Source organism: Glycine soja, chromosome 9, assembly GCF_004193775.1.
Source record: "Glycine soja cultivar W05 chromosome 9, ASM419377v2, whole genome shotgun sequence".
Taxonomy (NCBI): domain Eukaryota; kingdom Viridiplantae; phylum Streptophyta; class Magnoliopsida; order Fabales; family Fabaceae; genus Glycine; species Glycine soja.
The window spans coordinates 13,232,670-13,255,634 of record NC_041010.1 but is presented as its reverse complement, the minus strand read 5'-3'; the positions used below and the strand labels follow the sequence as shown (position 1 = coordinate 13,255,634).

General features: G+C 39.6%; 1 protein-coding gene across 1 annotated transcript; it reads right to left on the bottom strand.

Annotated features, from left to right (window-relative positions):
- Nucleotides 1–1,237: 1,237 nt before the first annotated feature.
- Nucleotides 1,238–2,055, bottom strand: LOC114366999 (60S ribosomal protein L39). The gene is made up of 3 exons (XM_028324056.1): nucleotides 1,899–2,055; nucleotides 1,700–1,803; nucleotides 1,238–1,580 (listed from the first exon to the last, which is right to left on the bottom strand). Exons 1-3 carry the CDS (start codon nucleotides 1,899–1,901, stop codon nucleotides 1,532–1,534), a joined length of 156 nt encoding a protein of 51 aa, XP_028179857.1. The 5' UTR covers nucleotides 1,902–2,055; the 3' UTR covers nucleotides 1,238–1,531.
- Between the last annotated feature and the right edge of the window lie 20,910 nt (nucleotides 2,056–22,965).

The window sequence follows — 22,965 nt, the reverse complement described above, 5'->3', positions numbered from 1 at the left end:
ACTATTTCAATTAACTTAACTTATAAAAACAGACTACTTATAATAACATGAAAAATTAGTTCGTGTAAAAAAAAATACATCATGAGCCAGTGAAAAGAGATTATAAGTTCCTGGTAAGCCCTGTCAAACATAACCAAAGTTTTCCTTGAAAAACCTCAATAGTTGTGGTATATCAATTGCTGCCAGTTCCTTCAATGCCCTAATATTGCAAATATATAAACATCAAATGGTCCTAAATGAGTTTTTGCTTACTTCAACAATCACAGGTACAGCCACATTATCCAGTGGATATTTAACCAAAATGCCAAAAACAAGTTCATGCCACATTTCATTTTGAAAGTTTCCCACTAACTACTCCAAACCTTCCAATTAAAAGTATCGGAGCCATGTGGGCGTTTCACTTTAGAATCATAAATCATGCTTCAACAAGCTGCAAATTAACCTTTTGACAGTTTAAACTTAAATCGAGCTTTTGTGTTTATCTTTATAGTCATGACACCCCAATATGGAGCTCACAAATCCCTCAGCCTTGCAATAATCTATACTAACTTTAAATGGAAAACAAAATCAATGTAGCTGAACAAACTATACCGTAGGCATGTCTGTAAGTAGTTATGCAATTCAATTCCACTGGCAAAATCTCACAATACGTACAATTACTATGCAATTGTAATTTCCAGCAGCTACTCTTAACATATATTCACCCTGTTGCTTCAGCAACGTTATAAAAAATCAGAATAACACCTTTCATATTTCGTTGAATTAGGTTTTCAACAAAGGCAATAATATAGCAGCTTCTGCTCCATAGAGAGATATGACGAATCATAATAGGACCAGTATTTTGTATGCAACGATGGCAGTTAAATTTGCATTATACAAATGCAATCATGCACATTTTTTCACATGTCACCTCTCCAACCAACCAAGAACATCTTCAATAGAGTACTTGTATGAATTGTTTAACTTTAAGCAAAATTACTTAAATTTATTCCCAATGAAGCATATGACATGGAGTTATTTAATTGCCAAGCATCACTTAACAACATTATATCATAAAAACATATTTTCAAGTATTGTAGGACCCACAAAATTAATTTAAGCATTCACTTTAGCAATCTTAACATTGGAGTGAATTTTTATTTAAAATGCTTAAATCTGTATAGAATAGCAAGGCCCATAAAATTATGATAAGTCATTCATATAAGCAACTATGCATTGTAATACTCTAACTATCATCAAGCAGTAGAGAACAACACCATTCAACATTCCTACGAAATTGGGTTTGCAAACTTGAAGGAAAAAGAAAGAAAAATAAAAATCTAAGGCAGTAAATAAAAACTACCATCTCAGTCTCAGATTAATATCCAAAAAAAGTACAAAAACAAAATAGAGATATGGAAACGCTCAACAATGATCCCTCTGTGTGACCACATGACCAAAAGCTAAAACCTTTCCAGTTTACACATTGCTAGTAACATTCTAGAATAACAAAAACAATATAAAAATCTCGAGTCGGAGGTTGACATGGACCTTAAAATCCGAGCTTGGTGCGGCGCCAGTGCCTGCGCTTAGCATTGTACCTGACGAAATATAGATAAAAATCAAAAGAACTAAATGAGGCAGAGGCAAAATTTGCAAAACGCAGCGTTTGGTAGAAGTTTGTAGAACGAGCTATAACAAAAATTAGGGTAGTCGGAACCTGATAGTGTTGTCGGTTCTCATGCGGATCCAATAAGGGATGGGTCTGTTCTGCCTCATCTTCTTCGCGAGCTTCTTCTTGATTCTGAACGTCTTGTGGGAAGGCTACACAAACATCAACAAGCCACGTGTCACAGTGGAACGGAGAATAATTCCGATGATAAGCATAGACGGTGAAAGGAGTGGAGAATCTTTCTTACCATTTTCGCCGCCGATTGTTGAACACGCCGCAGGAGACGAGCAAGTTGAATAGCTATTCAATGAAACCCTGATTCAACCCTTTTAGAGAGACGGTTATTTGATTATTGGGCCGGGTTCTGCTCTTCCTTTTGGGTCTTGTTGGCCCATCGAACCTGGGAAATATTGAGCCCGTTATTTAGTGCTTAAAATTGCGGGGAGCAACTATTGGCACTACCTTTGTGTGAAATTCCCCTTTTATCCACTCATCAAATCCTTACAACCCTCAGACTTCCCTTCCCCAAAATCCCGCGTCACTCCATCGCTGTCCTCAAGCACCGTCGCGCGACCCCCCTCTAACCAAATCAAGACCATTGACATGCCACCTAGCCTAAAAGATCCAAAACCACCTTGCGACTTTCACCTCTTTTTGACCCCGACCCAACCCAGATCCAAGTCGCAACCCCCACCTTGATCCAGAACCATCACGCCTCCATCATGCCACGCTAGCATCATTCTCCATATTGAGATCCGCGCCACCCCGTCAAGATATTAGTGTTTGTGTTGTTTTGTTTGTTGTGAGTGTTTGTGTTGTTGCGTTGTGGTCTATAGGGAAAGGGGAAGGGGCTGTGTGTTAGAAAATACAGATTAGTAGTACAAACAGAAACAAATCACTTATCGAAATATGCCATTGTGTCGTGGAAACCATTGCATTGAAAGTGAAATTCGGCTAGACCACGGTGCAAATCTGAAATTCTGATTGCTCCCCAAGGTTAACAAAATGACCCTATGAACACGTGCACTTGTGGCCTTAAGCTATGAAAAGCACAAATGAATTTCCAAAATTATAAATCAGAAACCTAGAAAAGAGGGGAAAACATAGCTGTCAAATATAAAAGAGAAGAGAAGAGAATTTACATGTCTTTCGTAACTCCTCAAAACCCTTTTTTTTATAGAATGTATGATCTGAATTGTTGAACGAAGCACTTTTAATGGCCATGCACACACATTGGGTACTCGTGAGTGCTTTAGAAAGACAACTCAAGTCTTTCATTGAAAGCGATCCTCCTTCACACTCACGTAGGTGAATCCACAAGTACATCTCAAAAGCACCATCACAAAGAGCTATGAAAACATTAAGAGCTCAAGAATGATTAACCTCAAGATATGGTATGCACCATACTTTTCTCAACACAAGGGCTTAAACCCTATCTCTCTTGATGTTACAAGGACTAATTTTCTTGTCAAACCTTTAGTGAGAGGGTTCACTAAGTTCCTTTCAGATCTTACAAACTCCAAGGAGATCACACCATTCTTCAACAATTCCTTAACTAAATTGTGTCTAATGTGTATGTTTCTCCTCTTTCCATTATATACATTATTCATGGCAATTCCAATTGTTGTCTGTGAATCACAATGAAGAGAAACTAGTATAGATCATCTCTTCCACAATGGAACATCTACCAACAAGTTCCTTAACTACTTAGCTTCTTGTCTTGCTAAATTAAGACCAATGAATTCAGATTCCATGGTTGAACGTGTTATACAAGTTTGTATGTGTAGAATCAAATAACACAAAAAGGGGGGTTGAATTGTGTTTTTTTTATTTAACTTTAAAACTTTTTCTAAAGCTGAAAGCACGTTTATCATCTGATGCAGATATACCTTAAAACAAATAAAGAAGGTTTTGAGAAAGACATTATCAAGCAATGAGAAAAAAAATTTCTTGATAGATCAAAACAAGATATAAGATCTAAAAATAAATTTCAACCCTTTATCAGTTAACACAAAGATAATCAATAAGGAAAGCACACAAGAAATTATACTGGTTCGTCTCTACCCTAAGACTACATCGAGATCTTGGCAACCCACCAAGTTTTCACTAATTATTAGACACTGGGCAACCTAGACATTTCTTAAGGTTTTGATGAAAACAAAGATATAAACTTGTGTTAACCATTTTGTTACATGTAAGTCAACAAATTTGATGATTGGAAGCAACACCAAGTGAGACTTATCTATTAGTGGATTACCTCATCTACTAGAAGTAGGAAGTACTCGTCCAGTCCATCCAAACACTTATTGGAATATGCATTTTATTTGAATTATCCATTTATGCCAGTTTATATGATTTTGCATTAAAAGAAATATAATTGCAAATCAATCTTATATTTCCTTTTATAAGTCTAACGACACTATTGAGTTATAAATGACAAATACTGAAAGTTCTTATCATATCAGACAAAAAACATGTAGTATTTGCCTATTCCAAGAAACAAGATCAACCTGTACAACAATCATATTATTCAATCCTGAAGATACTCTCCACAATTATGAGTCTCTCTCTACCTATAAATACGACATCAAGGATTGAAGAAAAACAACAAAGAACATGAACAAAAAAAGAAGAGAAAAGAAAAGTATTTGTTGAGAAACACACTTGGTTAAGAGAGTTCATCCTTTGTGATATACAAAGTACTTGTGACAAATTACAATATACAAAGATCCACAACTACAGAAGTGCAAAACAAATGTGTAACCCATTAGCTTTGATGTATGAAGGATCATAACAAGTAAAACGCAACAAGCTCAACTTGTTGACACATGAGTATGAACTCTTCACTATGGAAGAAGATGAAGATATACAGGCCATATTTGGATGTTTCCAAACTATTTCAAATGACTTACATTGCCTTAAAAAATTGATAATTGTGATAATATTGACAAATTTCTAAGAAGTTTATCTAGAAAGCGGAGACCGCAAGTGATAGCCTTGATAACTATGAAGAACCTAGACTCCATGTCCATTGAAAAGTTGTGTTGGAACCTTAAAGGTTCATGAATAGGAACTTCAACAAGATGAAGGATTCAAAAAGGGTAAATCCTTGGCTCTAACTGCACAAAAAGCAAAAGCATTTTCTACTTGCAAGGAATCTTCATCCTGACCCACGTCCATAAGCACATCCAAAGTTGTCAACATTGATACACCTTATGATGACGAGTCTAATGATGAAGGCTCAAATGAAGATGATTATTTAGCCTTCATCTCAAGGAAGATAAGGAACATATGGAAGGAAAGAAGTGGATCGGACTAGAAATGATCTAGGAAACCACATAGAGAAAGAAATGACAAGTAGAAAAGCTCCATCATGTGCTATGGGTGCAAGAAAACTGGACATTCTGAGTAAGAATTTCTAGATCTTGATAAATCAACTCACAAGAAAAGTACTTCAAACTAAAGGACAAGAAAGTACTAATGAGCACATGGGAAGAACTAGAAGACACGTCGTCTGATGAAGAAACAAAGGAAGAAGAAGAAGCCAACCTCTATCTGATGGTAGACACTGCATCAAAATGATCAGATTCAAAATCGGATGAAGAGGTAAATATAAACAACCTTGAAATTCTTCAATTAGCATATCATGAACTTATCTCCAACTCATCTGTTTTGTCCAAAGTTTATCAAAATTTGAGAAAGAACTTCAAAAGTTTTTCAAAAGATTATAAACAACTTCAAGGGAAACATGAAGAAAAAATAGAATATTCTTCATCAATTTCTACCCAATCATGTGATGACTTTGAAAGTCTAAAGTTAAAGACAACAAAACTTCAACTTGAGATTGAGGAAATTTGTAAAGAAAGATCTAGTATACTGGAAGACCTTCAGAAGTTGAAAAATCAACTAGAAGACTTACAAAATTAGTACACCACACTCAATAAACTTCATGATTACCTAAATGAGGAAAGGTGTAATCTATTGAAAGAATGTCCACAAGTCCATAAGAATAATGAAAACTTGAAGGAAAATAAACATAACTTATGGGTTGAATGTGAAGGATATAAGAAAAGCCTGAAATTCTCAAATGATAAACTTAAACAGTATGAGGCTATCCAAAAGCAACCTTAAGATGTTGTTACACTTCATCAAGAGATTGAATTTCTAAGAGAAACCCTATCCTAATTTGTTGGAAGCACTGAGAAACTTAACAAAATGTTAAGATGCAGCAAATGCCAACAAACAAATATGGAAATGGATATAAAGGAAAGAAGTATGTTCATGATGAAGAAACCATGTTATTTATGTGGAAAGGTTGGACACCTGACATCTAAGTGTAGACATCTACCAAAGACTGGATCGTCCAATGCTTTAAGAACTAACAACAAAGGACCTAAGAAAATTTGGGTACCTAATTAGAAAATAATTTATGTTGCAGATATATTCAACCACAAAAAGAACACATCAATCATGGTACCTGGATAGTGGTTGCTTACGTCACAGGACATCAGAAAAGTATATGTTCAATGCTTGACTCCTATGCATGGTGGAATAGTCACTTTCGAAGGAAATTAGAAGGGAAAGATAGCAAGAGTAGGAAAGATAAGTATTGATCCCTATCCTCCCATTGATAATGTACTTTTTGTTAAAGGGCTTAAACATAATTTGCTTAGCATAAGTCAATTATGTGATAGTGGACTTGATGTTTCCTTTAGCAAAGATGGGTGTGTTGCCCAACACAAAAATGGGACCTAACTCTTCATTATTAAGAGGAAAAAGCTTTATAAGATTAATCTCAATGAACTATTGTCGCAACCTACCCTTCGGCGGGAGGGCGATGCGGGGCTCATGGGTGCGTCTTCCAAGGGAGGAAAACGCGTGGAGTCGCCACCAATGTTTATTCGAGGAAAAGGTCGGCAAAACCGAAACGTGTGGTCTACGAACTTTAAGTGTGAAAGGTTCGGGAGTTATTTTTACGCACGGGGAAGGTATTAGCACCCCACGCGTCCGTCACAAGGGACGACAGCCTCTAATCGAGTATGCAAGACATGACTTCAAAATTATGTATTTTTCCCTTTTTATGTTATTTTAGCTTTTTATGGGCTTTTTTGTATTTTTTATTTTTTTGTGGTCGACAAGGGTGTTTCCCTCACTTCTACGTATCATCAATTGCGGTGAGGAAATCAGACTTACATAGTTCTTTCAGAACTAAATGTTGGTTAAGTTGTTTTTATCCTTTTTCGCAAGATTGATTTTAACCGAACAAAAGTCGTTTAAGGCGTTGGACCATTAAACGATCTTTTGATTCTTTTGAAAGGATACATTAAAGCATTTTGGACCATTAACGATCTCTTGATTGTGAAAGAAGAGAAATGTTAAGGCATTGGACCATTAACGATCTCTTGTTTTTTTTAAAACAGGTGGTCGACAAAAGCGGGGTTTTTGCTCTTACGTATCCTCGATTTGTGGTGAGGAACTCAGACCTACGTAGTTCTTATGAAAAGCGGTAAAGTTATGTGTTGATTTTATGCTTTTGAACAGTCCATGTTAACCGATAAAAGCAAAGAGGACCATTTAAGGCGTTGGACCTTAAAACGGCTTTAAGTGACTTTTGCGGACAAAGCTTGGTTTGTGAGTTGATTTTAACCTTAGTTTCACTTTGGTTATTAATCAATTCATTTGAGGAAACTTTCAAAGAAAAAGTGTCTGATTGATTTTTTGATTATTTTTTTCAAAGATATTTTGATTATTTTATTATTATTTTGCTTTTCGATTTAACTGAGGTTACAGTGCGAACAATCGGTTATATTTTATTTTAGCAGTGATCAAACGAGATTACAACACAAATGATCTGTTGAAATTCATTTTATCAATTATTAGACGAGATAACGACTTAAATAAATGGTTAAAAGCTCATTAAAAGAGGAAGAAAAGAAAACCGAAAGTGAACGAAATGAAGATGAAAGCCAACAAAATAAGAAATGAATTGAAAGTCTCAGATTCAAAAACTTACGGGTTGAAGACCGAAGAATGCACGAAGAACAGACGAAGAACAGCGAAGAACGACGAAAAATTTTCACGGAATTGCTCACGGAAACAACTTGGAAGAGTTACAGAAGTACCTCGTCTTGGATTTTCTTCACGGAATCACTTTTTTTTCACTAAAAACAACTGAAATACATGGCATAGGGGTCAGGGGCCCTTTTACTTAGCATCTTTGCCCTTATTTATAGCCAAAATGGGGAGGAGGTTGTCGCCAAGCTTGAGTTTCCTAATGCACCCCCCATATTGCTAAGTTCACCCCCCATATTGCCCAGGCTTCCTCAGGAAGTTTCTTGCGAGCCCAAGCTTTTACGGAAAAGTTACAGAAGCATTGTGGAAGCATATTGGACTTGATTTTCTTCTTTTTTTCTCTCCCCTTTCACCAATCTTAAGTGATATATTCATACTCAGGGTTTCAGAAATGTTACAGAAGCATTACGAAAGTCTCGAATGCTATTTTTCAACAAAATGGGGGAGGTGGTTGCCGCCCAGCTCGCCCAGGCGAGCTAGGTTGTTTCCACCTGAAGCAAGAAAAAGTCCAGAATCTTCTAGATGGGCCCAGATTTGAAAATTGCTATTTACACCCTCACTTTGATAAGTTCATCCCCGTTTTTGTGTTTTTTGGTTGTTTTCTTTCCGAAACCTCACGAAACTTTACGGATTCCACGGCGATGGGTTTTAAGCATTCTGAAGCGATCAAAAATGGTCCCCGAACGAAATTAGGGTATGACAACTATCAAATCAAAATGTAACATGTCTATTATCCATCAATGGAGATCATTACGTATGTGAAAAATGTCAAATTTACCGTATTTTTATATGCATTTTGTGATGTTTATTTGACATTTTAGTTAACTTTAAGCCTTGTTTTGAATTAAATTAGCTTTAAATTCAGTTTTTACTTTGTCTTAAGTAGAAATTTATGTTTTAGTTATTTTTAATGATTTTTTTTATAGTTGTTAAGCAAAAACAGGTCATTCTAGCAAGAGCTCCAGAAGTCCAAAATCAGCAAAAAGTTCTGGAAGGAAAAATTGCAAAAATTGAAGATAAAATCTAGGAAAATCAAGAATAAGATATTTTTCAAGAATAAAACAACTGAAGAAGAAGATAATTACTTGAATTAATTGGAGATATTATTTGTTTGTAGTTTCTTATGATCATCTCCTTAATTAAACTCAACTACAATTCTATAAATAAGAGGCTAGGCATTCATTGTAACATTGTAAAAGTCCTGAGCAGTTCTTAGAATTATATTTTAGACTTTCACCTACTAAATGTCTCCATTATTCCATTAGACACTCTAGGATTCATTGTATTATTTTTATGAGTGCAATTCCTTCAACCTAGGAGAGGAAAGGATGAACCTTGTTTCACTTTAATTCTATCAATTCAATACTTCATCTTGAGTCCTTTGAGGTCTTCTTTAAATTCTGTAAAAGAGTTCAAAATGAAAAGGGAATATGCATTACTTCAATAAGAAGGGATCATGGTGAAAAGTTTGAAAATGAGAGCTTTCATCTATTTTGTGAAGAGAATGAAATTCTTCATAACTTCTCTACTGCTAGAAAACCTTAATGAAATGGTGTTGTTGAGAGAAAGAATAGATCATTGCAAGAAATGACCAGAACCATGTTCAATGGAAACTCTACACCTAAACACTTCAAGGCTGAAGCAACGAATACTGCTTATTATTTACAAAACACAATTTATATAAGACTCATTCTAAAAAGATCTCCTTGAGAACGATAGAAAGGACAAAATCACAACATTTGATATTTCCATCCTTTTGGATGTCAGTGTTTCATTCTTAACACTAAAGATAGCTTGGGAAAGTTTGACTTTAAGTGTGCTAATGGAACATTACTTGGGTACTCTAAAATATCCAAGGCATACAAAGTTTACAACTCCAAGACCTTAGTCGTGGAAGAAGTTATTCCTGTAAGATTTAATAACACAAAGCCTAATACAAAAATGTCAGAGCTTGATGAATCTTTTGCAGATTTAAGACTGAATGAAGACATTGGACCATTGGTAGAACAATCTACAGGAACGAATGTGTCTGATCAAGTAACAGGACAACCTCAAGAACAAAGAGAACCAATTGGACAAATTCTAAGCAAGAACCATCTAGAGAGTCAAATCATTGGAGACCCCTCAACCAAAGTCCAAACAAGAGGATCTCTTAGACAACAAGGTTTCATAACTCTCATTTTAGAAGTGGAAACCAAGCATATTAATGATGCTATGGAAGATAAGAACTGGGTAAAATCCATGCAAGAGGAACTAGAAAAATTCAAGAAAAATGATATTTGGAAGCTTGTAGAGAGTCAAATTCTAAGCAAGAACCATCTAGAGAGTCAAATCATTGGAGACCCCTCAACCAAAGTCCAAACAAGAGGATCTCTTAGACAACAAGGTTTCATAACTCTCATTTTAGAAGTGGAAACCAAGCATATTAATGATGCTATGGAAGATAAGAACTGGGTAAAAGCCATGCAAGAGGAACTAGAAAAATTCAAGAAAAATGATATTTGGAAGCTTGTAGAACTACCACAAGAAAAGAAAGTAGTGAGAGCTAAATGGGTGTTTAGAAACAAGTTGGATGAGTGATCGAGGTCGTACCCGAATCAAATAAACATTAAAATGCAGTAACTAGGAAGTGATCCTAGGTCATTTCCCAACGAGCAATGATAGACCAAATGTTCATAACAGATAGTAGGAAATAGTAACAAATTCGGGGGGGAGGGGGGTTCTTTGCTTTTGTAAATTAAACAGCGAGTAAAATTGAATTAGAAAATATCAGAATTAAAATACGTTGCTTCCCCTTGATTCACAAGCAAGTCTCTTATCCTAGGTTGCGAGAATTTATCCTTTATCAGTTCAACCACTTAATCCAACCCTAAATTAAATTACTAAGCAAAATTTAACATAAGGCATTCATTATGTGATTAAGCAACACATACAGAAATTACTCATAAATGATCATTAAGCATGAACATAAATTAAGCGCAGAGACAATTAATCAAGCACTAAGCATGCATGAATTAATAGCAACAAATTCAGAGTAATTAGTGAAGAGGAAAAACTGAACAGAATTTAACAATAATGATAGAACCTCAAAGAGAACTGTGTTTGATCCTCAAGAGAAAACAACGCTGGGGACTTAGCCTTCCATTAATCAATAGAGAACGAAATTATAGATTGAAGAACAAAATTTTATTGCTAAAATGAAAAGTCAGAACTTGAATTGCAAAAACGAAAAAAAAGGAGAAAGAGAAGAGAGAGAGCTAAACTAGAACCTTGGTGCTATTATAAAGTTTTCCAGCCCCAAAGCTTACAAATCTGTTTTAAATCCAAGCCCATAAATAAAATCAAATAAAATCTATATAAGATAAGATTTTGTAGAATAAAATAGTCTGCCCTCTTCAAGTCCAAGCCCAATTCTGGATTCAAGCCCAATGCTTCATTAATTCCTGAAATTAGATTAAAAACATCAATTTAGCTTAATGGGCCCAAATAATAAAACTACCTAATTAATTTGACAATTAAGACTAATCAGTACTTAAAATGGTGCAAAAAGGGTTATGAAATAGGAGAAAATAATGGCACATCAAAAACCCCCCATACTTAGCCTTTTGCACTCCTGGGCAAAATGAAATAAAGAACAAAATCCAAGGATATCAAAGAGAGACAAACAAAAACATTTACATATTCCTCAATGAACATCAAGGAATGAAAGGAATGGGTAACATCTAACATGAAGAGATCCAAAGAGTCAAGGCATTCGTGAAAATCATCCAAGCAACCCAATCATGGCAAAATAGTAAATCAGCTCAAGAATGAAAAGTGATAAAGCCTCACAAGATATACACTCTATCTCTTAAGTGTCTAGGCTACTATTAACCCTCAAAGCACCCATGAAAACCAACACCACATAAACTTGGCAAGATTCTACAATTGACAATCAACCCATAAACACAAGCACATGAGGATCAAAAGGTCTTTTAGGGTTGTAATGGGGCCAAGGACAAGGTAGGGAAAAATATGGAATAAGTTGCTAAATCCCAAAGGAATAGAGGAGCAATGGGGAATAAGTGGAAATTAAGCACAAGTAATAAACCCAAACCCTCTAATATCAACAAAATCAACCAAGGCTCCCAAATCAAGTCCTCATAACAAAACCTCATTTATTCAACTTCACTTCTTTTCTTCTTCTCTTTTTTCTTGAACAGTACGAATTTGCAGAATTTGCAGCAATTGAATTTTTTTTTCATTTTCATTTTTTTTAAACAGTGCGAATTTGAAGATTAAAGCAAGAACTAGGCAATATATATATACATCAAGCATGGCAAAAATAAAACATTAAGCATGGCCAAAAATCATATCTTCCAATGAAACATACCCCCCCTCCCCCCCCCCACACACACTTATTCCCAAAACAATTCCAAAACTCCAAAATTCCATAAGGGTAAGGTGATATCATGGTTTTTCACTTAAGGCTTGTAATGAGCTTCAAAACAAAGAAAGGGGAACATAGGCTCAAAGGGGCTATCAAAGGAATTAATTCAAGGTAAGTCCATTTGGCTGGAAGCTTGTCATACCCTAATTTCGTCCGGGGACCTTTGCTTGATGACATGCGACCTTTCTTTGGTCCTTGTGAGGTGCTTGGCACCCATCATTAGGCAATTTGTGAAATTCCAGGACATGCCGGAAAACCAAAAAAATATTGATGCACAATCCGTAAGTTTCCGTGACATACCGGAAATCAAATGGAAGCATCGTTGCATAATTAAGTGAGATTTCGTAACATTCCGTAAGTCAAAAAGGGGATGATTATGTAATCCGCAAGGTTCTGTAACATTACGGAAAGAAAACAAGTATCGTTACGAAGTTCGTAAGTTTCCGTAACTTTACGAAAAAAAGAATCACCAAAAAAAGCAGAGGGAGGTGTACTTAGTAAAAATGGGGGTGCAAATAGCACCCAGGCCCACTTGGGCCCTCCAGAATATTCCTCCAGAAGGCTGTTGCTTCTGGAGGAAGCAACCTGGCTCGCCTGGGCAAGTTGGGCGGCAAGCACCTCCCATATTTTGCTATAAATAGGGGAGGAAGTGAAGAAGAAAAGGGTTCAGCCCCTTAGGCACTTCTCTCTCTTTTGAATTTGCTTGGAAAAATTGTTTCCGTGAAGAAAATCTAAGCCGAGGCGCTTCCGAAACGTTTCCGTAACGTTTTCCGTGAAGAATTTCGCAAAGGTTTCAACCGTTCTTCGACGTTCTTCATTTGTTCTTCGATCTTCAACGGGTAAGTACCTCGAACCAAGCTTTTCGATTCATTCTATGTACCCGTGGTGGTCCACATTGTGTTTTGTGTATTTTTATTCTCATTCCATTTACTTTTTATACCCCCTTTTGACGTGCTTAAGCCATTTTACTTAAGTCATTTCTCGCTTAACTTAAAAATAAAATAAATTTCCACCGAACGTTTGAATTGTATTATCCGTTAACTTCGGTTAAAATAAATTCCGACCGTTCGGTCGTGCCGTAATCACGTTGGAAATCAAAAAGAGGTAAAAAATAATATAATAATCAAAAAAATCTTTTAGTAAAATAAAGCGGAAAATCAATCGGACGTTTTCTCTTTGGGATTTCTCATTCTTAACCGAATTGACTAATAACTAAAGTGAAACTAAGGCTAAAATCAACTCGCCTAGTCAAGCTCGTCCATAAAAATAGGTTTTTGAAGTTTGTCATTTCAATTTCTTACTAAGTAAAATGGATCATTTTTAAGGTCCAACACCTTAAAATGATCACCTCTTAAGTAAAAAAGAATCACTTGATAAGAAAGAACTACGTAGGTCTGATTTCCTCATCGCAATTGATGATACGTAGGAGCAAAAGCCCTGCTTTTGTCGACCACCCCAAGAGATCGTTAATGGTCCAACGCCTTAACGTTTCTCTCCTTTCAAAATCAAAAGACCGTTTAATGGTCCAACACCTTAAATGACCTTTTGTTCAAAAAAAACATATTTTTGCAAAAAAAGACAAAAACAACTTAACCAAACACTTTGTTCCAAAAGAACTACGTAGGTCTGATTTCCTCATCGCAATTGAGGAATACGTAGGAGCAAAGGGAAACACCCTTGTCGACCACAAAAAGAGAAAAATATAAAAAGGGTATAAAAGATATAAAGACATAAAAAGGGAACATAAAAATCAAAGTCACGTTCGCACATTCGATTAAAGGCTGTCGTCCCTTGGGACGGACGTGTGGGGTGCTAATACCTTCCCCGTGCGTAAATACAACTCCCGAACCTTTTACTTAAAAGTTCGTAGATCGCGTCTTTTCCGGTTTTTCCGACGTTTTCCTCAAATAAACGTTGGTGGCGACTCCGCGCGTATTCCTTTCGTGGAACACGCATCCCGCGAGTCTCGCGTCGCCCTCCCGCCGAAGGGTAGGTTGCGACAGTTGGCGACTCCACTGGGGACTGTTTTTAGAGAGTTAGGCCATTTAATCTTGTGCAATGTTTTACCGTGACTTACCCCTTTGTTGGTTTCCCTTCATTATGTTCTTGTGTATATAAACTCTTTATTGCTTTTAGTGCATTTTAAAATGTATGCATGAGGTAAATATTTATTCATTTGATGCACACAAACACCAACACTATTTGCACACACTGTGAGTGAAAAAGGGCCCTATACCCGGGTTCATGGGAACATAAGGAGTGGAGGTGAATCTGTGATCATGCTAGGTCTCCGACTTGCTTGATTACAGTGAACCCTCACCTAGAGCTTTTCTCTTTGAAAACTTATTGTTGCTAGTAGTCCCTACTGCTGCAATATGTTCTTCGAAGAGGATAATACCTCTAGAAACCATCAAGAAAGATATGACTACCTTGGGGGGTTATCGCTAAATGCCTAGTTAGTTCTCTCCCTTATAGGTCCCTTAAATAGGGGCACAGAGCAAACACGCTGCGTGCCATTTTTCACACTGCCAGGCATAAGTATCATATACCCTTTTGCTTATGTTCAGTGAATATTGTCATACTATGTACATTCCCGCATTGCGTCTTTTGCATATGCATCGCATATGGGTTCTGTCTTGATCCCCTCTGTAAACAAACCAACGGAGGGTCTGTGTCGCCTTCTTAAAAACGTATGTTAGGGCACTTTGCTACCCCTAGACGTTGTATCTAAGAAGGAGACAATTCCTCGGGCCCCCGTATTCGTAAATTGCATCTGTGTCATATGCATTTCTTCATGCATTCATCCATTCCACCCATGATAGATGTCGGAGTTTTGATTCGCACTAGATTTTATTTAACTTTAGTAAAACATGGGATCAAGTCAAAAGCCTTCGCTTAAAAAGAGGTTCTATCAAGTCAAAATCAAGAGCTTAGAGGTCACTAGTTTACGAGAGTTGGGGCAATTAATGGGTCAACTTCAACGGCAAGCCTTCCGCAAAGCCTATGGTAAGATTTGGGACCTAGCTAGGGTAGAAGTTTCCATGGAACCGATTTCATCCCTTTCCCAGTATTATGACCAGCCCCTAAGGTGCTTCACATTTGAGAACTTCCAGCTAGTGTCGACTGTGAAAGAGTTTGAAGAAATCCTGGGATGCCCACTGGGAGGAAGGAAGCCATATCTTTTCTCTGGGTTCTATCCCTCCACGACAAGAGTTGCCAAGGTAGTGAAAATCTCAACACAAGAGTTGGACCATGTAAAGCAAAACAGAAATGGAGTAGTCGGAGTACCAAGGAAGTGTTTGGAGGAAAGGGCAAAGGCCTTGGCAAAATCAAGGCGAATGGGCTTCTTTTATTGACATCTTGGCGCTTTTGATCTTTGGAGGTGTCCTCTTTCCAAATATGGAAGGGTTAGTGGACCTAGCAGCGATTGACGCTTTCCTCGCCTTTCATCATGGCAAGGAAAGCCCGGTCGTCGCCATTTTGGCCATGTATGACACGTTCGACCGGGGATGTGAAAAGAGCGACACAAGAATTGTTTGTTGTGCACTGGCTCTCTATGTGTGGCTGGTTTCACACCTTTTTCTCCAAGAAGGTAGGCCCGTCTATCCGCTACAAGGTCACCGCTCGTGCGTCGAAAAAGGAAAGGCGAATTGGGACCAACTCTTGGCTAGCATGGAGGGGTGTCTGTTAATTGGTTCCCTCGCTAGAAGGAAGGAAGAATCAGGATTCTATCTTCATGCGAAGGATGTCCCATGAGAGGAGTGCCATCAGACGAAAGCATCACGCCTTTCATCGCACGAGGTTTCAGTGACCACAATGCGAGGGTACTCCAAGGAGTTCGCAAGGCATGGGATGCGGCGTGAAGAAAGGACAGAGAGCTTAGGGGAAGCAGTAATGGGATCATCGGCGGCTATCATAAGTGGCTGAGAGTCCGAACACAAGGATTGGATTGGCTCCCAAATCTAAAGACTGTGAGAGACGATGAGGTTAAAGCTTCGGAAGAAAGTGATGAGGTACAAGCCCTAAAGGCAGAGCTTGAAAGAGCCCGGGTAGTTGAAGAGAAGTTCAAGTCCATAGCCATCAAAGTCTGAAAAGAGTATGATGAACTAAGGGACGTCAATATGGCCACAGCTGAAGCCTTGGAACGAAGAGGTGAAAGGAATCATCACGGGTCAAAGGCATGATCTTGAAGGACGAGCTAACGGCTTGCCTTAGGTCGAAAAGAAATTTGTCCCAACAGTTAAAGCGAGACTGAAGGGAATATGTGGGCCATCATCGATGAGTGCAAAGAGAAGCTAAATCTAGCGGCGACTCACGAGCAAAGGCTAGAGGATGAGTACGCCAAGATATCAGCAGAAAGGGAAGCAAGGGAAAGGGTAATTGATTCATTGCACCAAGAGGCAACAATGTGGACGGACCGATTTGCTCTTACTTTGAACAGGAGTCAAGAACTTCCCCGATTGCTAGCCAAGGCCAAAGCAGTGGCGGACACCTACTCCGCCCCCGAGGAGATCCACGGACTTCTCAGCTATTGTCAGCATATGATAGACTTAATGGACCATATGATTGGAAACCGCTAGGAAGTTTGTATTGTCGCTCAGATCTTGACTAGTTATAACTTTTTGAATAAAATGAGTTTATCCCACGTTTTTACTCCAAAAATCAGTGCGAATCAAGTCACTCCCGCATTTTATCCCTAGCATGCATTGTATGTTGGTCTCGTCCTTTGTCATGGGAAGCCGGAAGGTCCCTATCACCTTCTTAATTGTACACATGGGGCACTGCGCCCCCAAATGCGCAAGTAAGAAGAGATAATTTTCTGGGCTCTCGTGTCCGTAAAATGCGTTCATATCATGCATCGCATAAGCATCTCTTCATAACATCATAAACATATCGTTCCTGCATTTGTCCATTATCATATTCCAGCCTCACATTTTGCATGAGTCATGGCATCATCATGCATATGCGTTCAACAAACTTTTTAATCTGCAAAATTGCATACCATTTGTTTTCCTCTACAAAACAAAAACAAAAAAAAGGGGAAGCGTGAAACTTCACACTACATTCTTAGTTGCATGTGTTAGGCACCATGAGCCAACCATGTTGGGATCATAAACCCATTTCTAAAAAAAAAACACACAACAACAAAACAAAATAATTGAACATGGTACCTAATGCATGGTTAACTAGGAAATGGTGTTTCTTCGGGCATCTCAATTTCATAATTACATTTTCCGTGCATAAGCTTAAAGTATGCCCGAGTCATTCATCCCTATGAGATGTTGTTGAAGTATTGGCGATCAGAATTGCCATTCCTTGGATTATAGGGTTGAACCAAGCTCATGCTTTTACAAAAAGGTTCATCAAGTCAAGTTGAAATATGGAAGTAACCGTCTTGCAAAATTGGGGCAAAAGATGAATCGAGTCACATCACTGCTTCGTCTACTGCCAAACATATTTAGGATTGTTGATGTCCTTGTTACTTCCAGTTTCACCTTGACAAAGATGTCATGGACCATGTTGAAAATCTAAATTGATTCAACCTCATATCCTGCGTAAAAATTCACAATACTTCAACTGTACATCATTCACATACATCCATGCTTTTCATTGGTTGCATTGCTCATTACATTCTTTCCTTGAAAAATAAAATAAAATAAGATAAAATGAACTTAATCATTGTTATAAAAAAGAAAAGGACACGCTTTACGGTGTCCTTACCGAACTCGTGCTAGAGCTAGAGTAATGGGTGAAGCAGAGGAGGTGCAAGAGAAGATGAAGGCCGACATGGAGGCCATGAAAGAGCAAATGGCCACAATGATGGAGGCCATGATGAGCATGAAGAAGATAATGGAAGCCAATGCGGTTATAGTTGCCGCTACTAGCGCTGTCGCTAAGGTGAACCCGATACTCCCATCTGGCCTCAAGCAAATGAATCATCCAACCTCAAATATGGTAGGCAAAGATTTAGGAAGTACGGATGACCCCATGATGTGCAAATTCAAAACAAGCACGCCTTCCCACCATATGGCTTGCCTCCCAAACTATACACCACCCAATGTGGCGTACATTCCCAATGAAAATCTCAATAACTCTACTCCGATACTCATTGAGAACCAATAAACTCAAGCACATATCTCTCAAACCATGGGGGACACACATGGAATGCCCCACCACAATCTAGCCGACTTCGAGCCTTGCCTTGGATATGCCACTGAAGGGCAAGCAGTTGGTGGTATACCCCTGCAAAACACTTTGGAGGGCCCTCAGTGTCACCCACAACCACAACCCTCACATTCCACAGCGGTTAAAAACCTTCAAAGCTTTGAGGATTTGGTCTTTGCCAGTGAAAGGATCGATGTGGGTCTGAAAAAAGGCAAATTTAGTCATCCTGCTTGGACGAATGAGAAAACTGGGGCAAATGAAGAGGGTGAGAAAGAGGGAGAAACCCATGTTGTGACTGCCATTCCTATACGGCCAAGTTTCCCACCAACCCAAAAATGTCATTACTCAGCCAATAACAAACCTCCTTACCCACCACCCAGTTATCCACAAAGGCCATCCCTAAATCAACCACAAAGCCTGTCTACCGCACTTCCAATGACGAAGACCACCTTTAGCACAAACCAAAAAACACCAACAAAAAGGAATTTTGCAGCAAAAAGCCTGTAGAATTCACCCCAAATTCCGTTGTCATATGCTAAACTTGATCCCATATCCACTCAATAATTCAATGGTAGCCATAACCCCAACCAAGGTTCCCTCAAACCCCCATTTTTCTAAGGATACAACTCGAACGCAACATGTGCATATCGTGGAGGAGCCCTGGGGCATTCCATTGAGTACTGTATGACCCTCAAGTGTAAGGTGCAAGGTCTAATTGATGCGGGCTGGTTGAAATTTGAGGAGAATCGCGTGTAAACCCTGACATTGACAAGAGATGCCACACATGGGGCAATTTTGAAAGCTGTTATTAGATGTCTCTAATGACTCATCAGGATTTTCAAGTGCAAGCCATTGGTCAGTTTGCTCAAGCAACCTGCACTCCTGAGTTTGGACTTCCAAGACTGTTCAATCAGAGATTACTCGTCTTGCACGTTGGTGGGGTTGCCGTAAAACAACGAGTAAAGTTCAAAACAAATAAGTTCCAAAATAAAAAAAAGGGGTTCAAAAAGAAAAAAAAAGCATTTGATTGACTGTGTTTTCAAGACGTTCATGTGACCTCATTCCGGAAAGTTTGTCTTCTTAGAGAAGCGAGTTGTCAAGAATAGGATGTTGGACAAATGGCCTCAGTTACCTTAAGAAAAAGGGGGGTTGAATTAAGATGCAAAGACTATTCCTCAATTGAACTATCACTCTTTCTTTTTGGATTAACAATGCACCCTTAACATGAATTACTCAAAAGACAAATCAAAATAAACTTCTTTAAAGCAAAAGATAAATAGCAATAAAAGAAGTTTAAAGGAAGAGAGGAATGCAAACTTGATTTATACTGGTTCGGCCACTTCCCGCGCCTACGTCCAGTCCTCAAGAAACCCACTTGAGATTTTCCACTCTCTTTGTAAAGCTCCTTTTACAAAGTCTGAACCACACAGGGACAACCCTTCCCTTGTGTTCAAGAATCCTCTACAATAAGAGACTCTCAATCTCTTAATCCCTTTTCAGAAATAAGAAGAAGAAATCTCTCTTAAAAAGGGATAGATGGTACAATGAAGACCAATCAAAATTGCTTATTGAATATGCAAGTGGTTGACCAAGGAATCTTTTTGAGAGGATAAGACAGTTCAGTTCAGAAAAACTCTTAATCTTTTGAGAGGATAAACTTTGTGGGCAATGAAAACTCTCTTTAAATTCGTGCTTCCAAGCCACCTTTGATGCTCATTCATAAACCATTTGAATAGATGTGACTCTTGGAAATTATTTTCCGAAAATCCCCTCTGGTAATCGATTACAAGACTTGTGTAAGCGATTACAGGTTTTAAAAATTTGAATTAAAACATTTTCAACTGCTGGTAATCGATTACCAGAGAGCAAATCTCAATTTGAAATGATAGAATTCTTTGGTCAAACCTTTTGTTTCAATTTGGAAACTTCTTTCTAAAGATTCTAAGAGATCAAACTTGATCATATATCTTGATTTTCTTGGATTCTTTTCTTGAATAAAACTTAGAAGCACTTGATCCTTTAGCATCATCAAGACATCAAAACATCTTGCTTCTACATAGGAGTCATTTGACTTAATCCATCAACTGAAAGATCCTTCAACTATTTCTCGTCCTTGGAAAATTCTTTTGGCAAGAATCAACTGCTTCTTTCATTCTTCCTCACTATGAGGCTATGAAAACAAGACAACGATTGGTACCTCAAAGCCTTACACTGGGGCAATGAGGGGCATCGTGCATGAGCCTCAAGTGAACCTAGGGGCAGATTAGAAGTTCTCACCCAATAGGTTCCCTCCTACAAGGTCATGACGAATGACAACGATTGGTACCTCAAAGCCTTACACTGGGGCAATGAGGGGCACCGTGCATGAGCCTCAAGTGAACATAGGGGCCGATCAAAAGTTCTCACCCATCGATGTTTTCAACAAAAAAAGGGGGTAAACCCTAGGATTTCAATGGATTGATTAAACATCAAACGACTCCATTGCCGTCACTCCAAAATGGTCAAATGACTAAATCAAACAGAACACACACTCTGAGGGAGTTCTCGGAGAGATTTGCAAAAGATAGGATAAGGTTGCATGGACTATCACCTCTTTCAAAAGGACAGTCAATTTGTGTTTTCCAAAAAAAATCAAATCAAAATCAAAATCACAAAATAGGGAAAGAATGTCATGAACATTGTACAACTTTCCATTACATTGCATTGTTTCATATGAAGTCCGCATTTACCAAATTTCACGACAAAGGATGCATGCATCTGCATCCCTAAAAATCATGTTAACTGCATAGATTTCCTACATCTAATGTCCAAATCTTGTGGATTTGGGATGACCGGCCCTCTCGATGAGTCGATCTCTTGCTTTCTCATAAGGGTGGACCCTTGGGTACTTGTACCTATCACCATCAGAGGACTGCATGTCCTCACCTTCGTAGGGCTACACGCCCTCACCTTTAGAGGACCACACGTCCTCACCTTCAGAGGGCTACACGCCCTCGCCATCAGAGCACCACACGTCCTCACCTTCGTATGGCTACACGCCCTCACCTTTAGAGGACCACTAGTACCCTCACCTCCAGAGGACTACATGTCCTCGCCTTGAGAGGGCTACACGCCCTCACCTTGGGTACTAGTTACCCTCACCGTCAGAGGACTACACGTCCTCAGCATCAGAGGGCTGCACGCCCTCACTCCAGAGGACTACATGTCCTCGCCTTGAGAGGGCTACACGCCCTCACCTTGGGTACTAGTTACCCTCACCGTCAGAGGACTACACGTCCTCGCCTTGAGAGGACTACACGTCCTCACCATCAGAGGGCTGCACGCCCTCACCTTCAGAGGACTACATGTCCTCGCCTTGAGAGGGCTACACGTCCTCACCTTGGGTACTAGTTACCCTCACTGTCAGAGGGCTGCACGCCCTCACCTTGAAAGGACTACACGTCCTCGCCAACAGAGGGTTGCACGCCCTCACCTTGAGAGGACTACACGTCCTCGCCATCAGAGGGCTGCACGCCCTCACCTTCAGAGGGCTACACGCCCTCGCCATCAGAGAACTGCATGTCCTCACCTTCGTAGGGCTACACGCCCTCACCTTTAGAGGACTACACGTCCTCGCCAACAGAGGGCTGCACGCCCTCACCTTGAAAGGACTACACGTCCTCGCCAACAGAGGGTTGCACGCCCTCACCTTGAGAGGACTACATGTCCTCGCCATCAGAGGGCTGCACGCCCTCACCTTCAGAGGGCTACACGCCCTCGCCATCAGAGAACTGCATGTCCTCACCTTCGTAGGGCTACATGCCCTCACCTTTAGAGGACTACACGTCCTCGCCAACAGAGGGCTGCACGCCCTCACCTTGAAAGGACTACACGTCCTCGCCAACAGAGGGTTGCACGCCCTCACCTTGAGAGGACTACACGTCCTCGCCATCAGAGGGCTGCACGCCCTCACCTTCAGAGGGCTACACGCCCTCACCTTCAGAGGGCTACACGCCCTCGCCATCAGAGAACTGCATGTCCTCACCTTCGTAGCGCTACACGCCCTCACCTTTAGAGGACTACACGTCCTCGCCAACAGAGGGCTGCACGCCCTCACCTTGAAAGGACTACACATCCTCGCCAACAGAGGGTTGCACGCCCTCACCTTGAGAGGACTACACGTCCTCGCCATCAGAGGGCTACACACCCTCACCTTCAGAGGGCTACACGCCCTCGCCATCAGAGAACTGCATGTCCTCACCTTCGTAGGGCTACACGCCCTCACCTTTAGAGGACTACACGTCCTCGCCAACAGAGGGCTGCACGCCCTCACCTTGAAAGGACTACACGTCCTCGCCAACAGAGGGCTGCACGCCCTCACCTTGAGAGGACTACACGTCCTCGCCATCAGAGGGCTGCACGCCCTCACCTCCGGAGGACTACACATCCTCGCCTTGAGAGGGCTGCATGCCCTCACCTTCAGAGGGCTACGTGTCCTCATTTTCAGTGTGCTCCACATCCACACCTTAAGAGAATTTAAGGTCCTCTGCCCTTAAATGCTTAACCGAGAGTTGCACTCCCGGTTAAGGGACCAGTAGTTTCCTTTTAACGATTCCTGGGCCACCCCTTGATATTGGAGGAGGGCCAACTGTGCGAGCACAACCAAAGA